General features: G+C 38.7%; 1 protein-coding gene across 3 annotated transcripts; it reads right to left on the bottom strand.

The window, feature by feature from the left end:
• Nucleotides 1-308: 308 nt before the first annotated feature.
• On the bottom strand, nt 309-8,695 carry LOC21385777 (protein SCAR2). 3 transcript variants are annotated; one of them, XM_024162108.1, is made up of 10 exons: nt 8,352-8,695; nt 7,233-7,396; nt 6,362-6,485; nt 6,107-6,236; nt 5,075-5,139; nt 1,981-4,955; nt 1,355-1,896; nt 1,148-1,234; nt 941-1,048; nt 309-858 (listed from the first exon to the last, which is right to left on the bottom strand). In XM_024162108.1, the coding sequence occupies exons 1-10, from the start codon at nt 8,504-8,506 to the stop codon at nt 802-804; spliced, it is 4,407 nt and encodes a 1,468-aa protein (XP_024017876.1). In that variant the 5' UTR covers nt 8,507-8,695; the 3' UTR covers nt 309-801. The 3 variants fall into 3 exon arrangements, with proteins under 3 accessions (XP_024017876.1, XP_024017877.1, XP_024017875.1); XM_024162109.1 differs by having other exon boundaries at nt 1,355-4,143; nt 4,237-4,955; XM_024162107.1 differs by having other exon boundaries at nt 1,355-4,955.
• Nucleotides 8,696-8,925: the final 230 nt, after the last annotated feature.

Raw genomic sequence — 8,925 nt, 5'->3', positions numbered from 1 at the left:
TTGTGTACATGCTACTCTAATATGAATTTTTTTTTTCAAAAAATAAAAATGTATGATGCAAATATAAATCATCCAAATGATCAATGCCACACTATTTTCATTATTTTAAAATGCAAATAACTAAAGTTAATTGATCGTCAGTATTAAGGAATCAATCAACATGCACGAGACATGTCATTAGCTAGCTTTAATTAGAATTGTACAAGCTAACATGTCAATAACCATCTTTGAAACTATACAAGCATTATATTTATCTTGGGAAAACAAAGAACTTACACAACACGAAAGAAAAAATAATACATGGAACGAATTCATAAATTAACCAGCTATATATGTAACATAGAAATGCCTGTTTCGTAAAGGGTGCGGTGCGGTTGTAGACCAAATGAATGCGTACATACATGTAAAAGGAGCTACATACAGACGTTACAAAATTTCATCAAAAGCATTTTCATGTCAAAATTTACACTCACAACACAATTTACACAGACCAAGATCTTTAAAGGATGACTATGTGTGCCATATACTTTATAGGCCCGGCGCTTGCACGCTGAACCTCGAGCAGTCATTCTCGTATAATGCATTTTCTTTTCTGCCCCCGAACATATATCCGTGGAACAGAGCAGGGCCTCTTGACAACAACACGTGTATGGGGATAAGTGTGTGAAGGGGAGTATAATACATGAATGGTGTAAACAAATGAAGATCTGATATGAAATTCCTATTTGCTCAACGGGAGAAATTAGTTCCCCAACGTAGTTCAAGGTAATCACTGGATGCCGTAAGGGAATCAGTTTTGTTTCAAGAGTCGCTCCAACTATCGTCATCATCGTGTTCATCATCGCTTCCAGCCAATGCCTAGAGCACAACTTATCAAAAGTTATACATCCAACTAGGCGAAAGAGGAAGGCAAAGAGAGAGGAAGAGAGAGAGAGAGAACCTGACGAATTGCATTTGCTTTCTCCAATATTGCAGCAACCTTCAAGTTGGTTTTAGTAGGACCTGGAATGCTGGGCCTTGTCGCTGCAGCAGGCTTCAAGTAGAAGGACTGAGGCCACAGACAAAACAATATAACAATTGCCTCAAAAAATTCAAGACAAAAAAATCCAATTAACTATCGAGTTGGATAGAAACGGTAAGCCCTAACCTTAGTTCGTATCTGTTCTAGTAGCGAATCTCTTTCATCTGCCTTTGGTCCAATCTGAGGCCGAACTCGTTCAGTTACCTTTCTCAACTGCAAATTGTTCGACATGTTACAAATTAAGCAAACAACAACAACAAATTAAGCACATGCTAAAAATCAAACCACAAAGGGTGAATATTCTGTTTGAGGATGCGATCCAATTATCATTACCTTGCTTTTTCCATGCGCATTAACAGCATCAATGAGAGGATTCCTGGGACGAGGGAGCTTGTTCACTGCATTTCCGTTTGGCTTTCCAACTTCAGATTCTGACATTGTAGAAGAATTATTTGACGACCATGGGGTTTCCCCCTCTGGCATCAGTAAGCCAAACCGAACCTGCTCTTCTGCCACAGGAGGAGGTGGAATAGATGTGACAAACGGATTTCCTTCTCCTTCAGAATATTGTGATGACCAATGATGTGTCATGGTATCTGCTCCCGGTGCTTGTTGGTTTAGAGGGTGAGTGACTGCGAGTGAAACATCAGCACTATGTGTGCTTTTACCTTGAGTGGTTGGTGTTGGCGGGAAGGGACTTGAATCAGGCTGCACCTTTTCTCCCTGCTCACATCTCTCACTAGAAACTGCTGGTAACGTCAAGAACGGATTCAGGGATTGTGTTCCCCCCGAAGTGATGTAATTGTATTGACCATTAGCATCATTAACCGTCGTTGGCAACTGCAATGAGTATGTTGGAGGCTGTGCAAAACTACCTGCCAAAGGCACAGCAACATGCAGGGACTTTTCATTTTCTACAATCGTGAGAGGCAACAGGTTCTGGGTATGATGTATACCACCTTGAGATGTAGGTAATTCAACTTGACCTTTCTCATCAGCTCCATATGGTTGAATTGGCGGGAATAAGCTACAACAACCATCTAGGAAAGCATGTTGAAACTTCCCCATCCTCCATTGCATAGGAGGTAGGGGCGGCATTGGTGGCATCTCCCCGAAATTAATTTCAGCTGCTTCAGGCCGCTTGCCAATGCTAGGACAAGCGGGCTCTAATGGATTTGGTGTTTGGTTCACATTATCAACATCCTGGCCTGCTGATTTTGACGAGAATTGTGAGGTTGAAGATTGGATTGGAAGGTCTTCTTTACACGATTCCAATGCAGCATCCACATATATTCCTTGATCAATGTGTTTTTGAGATTCAAAATGCTCACCTCTCTCCTCAGCCATGTGGTTCAAGGATTCCATCTCTTCAGACGGAAGACTTGATGAATTAATACTTGGTTGATCAACTTGCAAAGATCTCGCATCAAGTTGATCAACTCGTGACTCTGATTGTTCTAAAGGAGATTCTGGATGACGACCTGCATCATCGGTTACCACCCACTCTCCATCTACTAGATTAGCTCGCAATTTTTGTGACTTTTCTGATGTAGTTTCTGGCTCTGGTACGGAAGAGGTAGGTAAAGCCACTGCATATTCCCTGTCCTCTAAATGATAACTATTAGAGGAATGTATTAATTCTGACTGCTGACCTCTCAAATCCAAAGATGAGGCTGCAGTGATATCAATTGCAGACAAACTGTTCTGGGTTCTTTCATCCAGAGGTAAATCATCATTATTATCATCAATTTTAGAACTGGAATGATAATAATAAACTGGTGTACTTGTGTTCAAGTCCGAATCTGTGGAAGCAACTTCCCCATGACATAGTTCTTTCTGTGTTTCTCGTTCCATAGCAGCTTCCGGACAAGCTCCCTCATCCAATTCCACCTCTTTTTGACTGGGAACCATAAATCCAGCAAGAGATTCCAGCAAATTTGTAGGATTCCTGGATGGAGAATAAACTACATCAGAAGGCAAACAGATACCATTGCCCACACTATCAACAACACTTGTAGCATCAGCAGAATTGATTGCTTGATCTTCTACAACAACTGTACTAGATACTTCATCCAAGACTGCATGATCATTATCACCAGGATCAGTTAGATATCTAGAAGGACGTTCCAGAGAAGTAACATTGCTTCTGTCTGATCCCACATAGCTTGTAGATAGACCTATCTCCTCAAAATGCCCTGACCCAGAAATCTCTTCGATATTTGGTTTCTCTTTGGAATATGGAACGCCTGATTCTGCTGAATTAGGATCGAGATGGGCTTTACGTTCGGTAAAATGTAGGTATTGTTGCTCCGTCATCCCGGGTGTCTGTAGAGAATCCACTGTAGATGGTACCTCTTCTGAGATATGGCTCTTTCCAGTATCCACCATGGTTGGTAAATCTTCTGAGTCGACCTCAGTTGCTGTAACAGTATTATCCAATTTGGATTCCAGGCCATCAGGCTCAACTGCTTCTGAATGATCACTTGAAGCAGGCAAAATGAAATTTGCAGAACAACTTTCTAAGTCTGGCAATGATGAGCTGAGCTGCTTTTCTTTCCCTGAAGTTCTTGGTGAATCAATTTTACCAGTGACCAAACTTTCCTTTAAATCTTCTATTTCATCTTCAGTCTGAAGTACTTCATCTACAGAACTATCTCTGTTTTCCTCATCGGAAGCTTCTGAAATGTTTGACAAATGCGGCATAGCATCTGATTCATCCACGTGATATCCTCCAGAAGTCTCTGTGAAATCATCATCAATCTGGGAGGAAACTTGAGCGACTAAATCAACCAGATTTGTACCATTGTCAACACTGTTTGGTGCTTTAGACTCGGGCATGAAATATTCTGTGGGTGTTCCACCTTCGGGTTCCACCAGTGAAGCTGTCGACAAGGTTTCTCCAGGATCCGACTGCAGTGTTGTAGGATGCATATCAACATGCAATGCAATACTAGATACATCTTCATGAACAGGTGTATTTTCTTCCTTAATGCACGTAAGATGGGACACAACATGCTCATCAGATATGTCTCCTAGAGACTCTGCAGTTACAGAGAGCTCATGCAATGGCTCATTAACAATCTCTGCACCAGAAATTTCAGTGGAAGGAAATGCTTTCACACCTACATCAGAATCAGATGGTGTAATCTCAGCCAAACTGCTTGGAGTATCAGAGTAAGAAAAACTAGATCTGTTTTTCTTAAAAGAATTATTACCGTCATCTGAAGTAGAGAAGTTTCCAACTGATTGAGAATCTGAAAGGTGGGCTCCGCGCTCAAGATGTTCTTCATTCGCATCAGAATCCGCCCTGTGAATATCAGCTTTCAAGAAGCGCAGATTTCCATTAGACCTATACTCATTGTCCGTTTCAATTTCTGACTCCATGCTAGCTAAAGCATCCATGTAATTGTCTAGCTCACTGGTTATATCATCAGACTCGTACCCACTGGCATTCACTTTAGTTTTGCCTCCTCTGTCGATCGCTAATTGCTTCTCAACTTGAACTTCATGAAGGGTGGACAATCTTCCAACTGTCTCATCATTAAGCAAGGGGTCAGGCACCTTGACAATCTCAGCATCAGCCGCCTCCTCGTCAAAACCATTCATTGATGGTTTCAATACCACCTCATGGACACTCGGTGATGAACAAGCGCTTGCATCCCTTGGTGAATTTTCTACAGGACTAACCATACTGATTTCAAGTATTCTAATCCCTGATTCACTTGTATAATCTGATGTGAAGGTTGCTGGAATAATAGAGGTTTCACAAGCCAGTTCACGGTCTAGTGGATTCTCCACAAACTTCTCCATGTAACTTTTCCCTGTTTTGGAGTCAACGACAGATCCATTCAACTGCCTTTTCTTCAATTTCACTAGACGTGCAGGGTCACTATGACCATTCTCAATACGTTCCTCAAGGAACAACTGGTGCAATCTGCACAGTTTGGAAAAAACATTAAAAAAAATCAGTCACCCATCTATGCCTCAAAATGCATACCACCAACACTGCAATGTTATGTATACAGTGAACCAACATGAATTAAGAACACTCACTTTGTATGTGACGTTGGTACAACTTCTGGGGTGGTCTCTACGTTCCTCCACCGCAATCCTTTCCTCTGCAAAAAACAAGAAAAAAATTTCAACGAGTATGACACAAAAGTTGTATTGAGTAGAAGTGCTTTTTCGTTACTAAAGAAGTTACTTTCACAAATACTTTGGCCATGAGGTAGCCGTCACAGTATTGACAAGGGAAAAAAAATAAGTACATATATTTCTTCATCTATTCAACATTCACCCATGCACGCATATACAAAACGTCCTTCTGTCTGCGTATATCAATTTATGAATATTTATATAGATGTGTAAAACATGAACATGCAAACTTCAAGAATTGATGCACCTAAGTACTTGTAACCCCATATATATTATGATCTAACACATGTATCTATTCACTACGCCAGAAAGTATGTGTTTCAAGTATTAGAGTCCAACCTAAGCTTAAAGATACCCAAGATTTTCATGTAATAACCTAAAAGCCTATATAACAGATTGCACTAGAAGTCAAGAATAACGCATAAATCAAGTGTCACGTTGGAATTTGGAGATGCCAAGTAGTTGGGACTTGAAAAGGGAAATAAACTATTTATATAAGAGCATGTTCATGAACCTCCTTCTACAAAAGATTATAAAGTGCTTATTTTAATTTGACAATATAATTATCAAATTAATATGATAAAGTCTCAAATAGATTCACCCAGTCCAATTTATTGATCATTCTAACATGTGCTAGAAAATTAAACTCCTTAAAAGGTAATAAGTTATTGTGGTGAATAATAGAAATCGAGATTTGGAGAATGAATGCTTCACCAAGCTTCTAGAGCTGATCCACCCAAATAAAAATTAGATTGCTTCAAGTTTTGATTTTATTCAAAATCTACATAATTAGGTCCTCTAAACATTCATATTTGGAGACAAATATATATAGATGTGTTACAGTTTTAAAGAGTTTAATAATTTTTAACTTCCCACATTGCCACAAAAGTTTGTATGTTTATTGCAATGACAGTCATTTTATTATAATACCTTCACTTTTCGGCTCTTCTTTTCTCGCTGAATCTCTACAGTTTCCATTAAAGATGATGCTGCATCTACCTTGAAGAACGATGGATCAGTATAACGCTTCAAACATGCTCCTGCTCCCGCAACATCGAACCTATTAGAAGCCAACAGGTATTCTAAGACTTCCCAAGTAGCAAAGTCAAATTATTTCAGTCCGATCTTCAAATCAACATAACTTGAGTAAAAACACTAAGTAAAAACACTAAGTAAAAACAGTACTTGTCCAGAAGGAATAACCGCGGTGGGCCCCGGGCCTCCTCATAAGAGTCCATTACAAAGCGAGGCAAGTCTCCACATGCAATTAGATTTTGTTCAGAACGCAAATTGGGATGCCAATCAACACCTATAGTTGAATAATGTGGGTCATGTCATGCAATTAGACATTGAATTCTTTGCACATAGTAGCCTTTTTTAAGTAGTATAAGCAAAATAAATAAATACTTTCAAGACAAAAACATCATGAACTATGTACACAAAATGTTAGACTAGCTTCCTGATGCAGTAAATAACTAAAATTTCATACATTTGCCGATCTTTTTCTAATATATATTTTACAAATTTGCCTCATCCAATGAAAAATGCCAAATGCCAGAATGATCATATAAATTTTTTCTCTTCATGCTAACCATCACAAAACAGTTTACAATTACTATCTTTGATCATCAGCTTAGAACAATAATTACTTGGAGTAGACGAGATTATTCTTCTTTTTTTTTTTTTCATTAGACCTGTGCTAGAAATGCCATTTGTACCTCCATGCATTCTTAGGCTCCCACAAGTCAGCTTCTTAATTACAGAAAAGATAAATAGAATACCTTAAAAAATAACTATAAAACTATCTCAAAGAGACTCTTCTAGGCCTAAAATTATGGTCCAAGATATGTGTTGTAACATCGAAAATGAAAAAATGAAAAAATGAAAAAATGAAAAAAAAAAATCAGAATTGCATCTGTTTCATCACTATTAGTAGTACATCAACAGTGTACATACTACCCTAAGATAAACCACTCAGCCCTATAATTTATCACAAAATATCAATAGCCATTTTAACTATCCATATATAAACGAAACACGCACCATATAATCTAACCTGCATTGTAGAAAAATGAAGAAAGATTAGTTTGGGACAAGAGTGCCTTCTCAATGGGAGGAAATTCTGCTTCCAGTTGTTGAACGCGAGCCATTAGACCATGTCCTCTTGTAGCAGTCGCCATCACTTCTTCATGCAAGTCATGGAATATTTCTGCAGCAAACCTATAGACGCCACAAATGATAAATAAGAAAAGATATTTCTGACGTTGGGCATCTTTGTTCATTTGTTACTAAAAGAGGATTAAAAATGCCCGTGCTAGTGGTCTGAAAGGGAACTCAATGTTAATTAACAAGTGAATGGTCCCAGATTTCATGTGAATGGTACTATGAACACTGAAATGACATTGACATTCTTCTAGAGGAACCCGGTTTGAATTATCGGGTGAAAGGTTCCAAATTTCATGTAAATGATAATGAGAGACTGTCAAGAAACATAACATGAAAGAGCAAGGAAAATAACTTAGAAGTGAAACCATAAACGAGAACGTAACAAACACTCTATAAAATACCATTTCCTAATAACTAACTAAATTAAAGTTCTTCGAAAAAAAACTCTAAATTAAGAGGAAAGAAGAGAAAATGATGATAAACAACTGAAGACACATCCAATCGTTTGATATAAATATTCGCATTCCGAGACACATCAGAAGCAAAATCACAATCAAAATCGGAATTCATTTTGTTAGGTAAAAAAGAAGGAAAAAAATTGAAGGTAATTAGTCAGAAAGCTCGTTCGGCAAGGTCAATTCATCACAAATTTTAAACAAATTCTAGGAATTCGTAGATTCAAATCCCAAACGAAATTCCCAGTTCATTGCAACAAACTTCAATTGACCCCACCGATTCAGCATTCTACTCATCATCATCATTTGGCACTCAAACCTAACAACAAGGAAAAACGCTTTTGAGGTGAATCTGGCCGTAGAATCCAAATCTAAACCTCAAATTCCCAGACCTAATTCCCAATTAAACTCAACTTTCAACCACATTTGTCGAATTCTCACTCTAAAAGTTCCGAATTCGCCCTATCGGTTCAGCGTTCCGAATTAACAAGATCAAAGCCAAACAAAAACACCAAACGAGAGGGGGAAAAAAGAAGGTAGAACAAGAGGCTCACTCAGCAAGGTCGCCGAGCTGACGCAAAACTCCGACGAGGCCAGCCATGGCGACGCCTTCTAAGAGCGCCTCGGGATCATCCTTGTCGGCGGCTCTGTACAGCTCGGGATCGGCCAATCCGTACTCGCTCCTCACCCGGTACCTCGTCAAAGGCATTTTCTTCGAAAATTTCAGACGGAATTCTGAAACCCTAACTTTGTCGGAACCTGCAATCCGGAGAAAAACGCAGTGTCGTTCTGCTTCTCCGATTTCACATTTCAAGCATCAGAAATTCCCTCGGAGGAAGAGAGAGAGAGAGAGAGAGTTCCTTGGAATTTGGGGAAGAGAGGAGAGCCGAAATGAATGAATGTGTTGCGGTGGTGGCCGCAGATATAATTGACGTGAAAGGGAGTGTGACTGTGAGAACACTAGTATTTATTAATTGTTTTTTCTTTATTTTTACAAGAATGATTGCTAACATGGCAATTTTTGTTTTTATTAAAAAAAATTTTTAGTATTCACTATTTTTTAAAAACATCAGTTCTCTATATATTAATTATCAGAATTATATTAAATTTACTAAAATATTAAATCAG

The sequence above is a fragment of the Morus notabilis genome, unplaced genomic scaffold, assembly GCF_000414095.1.
Source record: "Morus notabilis unplaced genomic scaffold, ASM41409v2 Scaffold3402, whole genome shotgun sequence".
Classification (NCBI taxonomy): Eukaryota; Viridiplantae; Streptophyta; class Magnoliopsida; order Rosales; family Moraceae; genus Morus; species Morus notabilis.
Note: the sequence above shows the minus strand (reverse complement) of the source record. Positions and strands in the feature narration are given on the sequence as shown.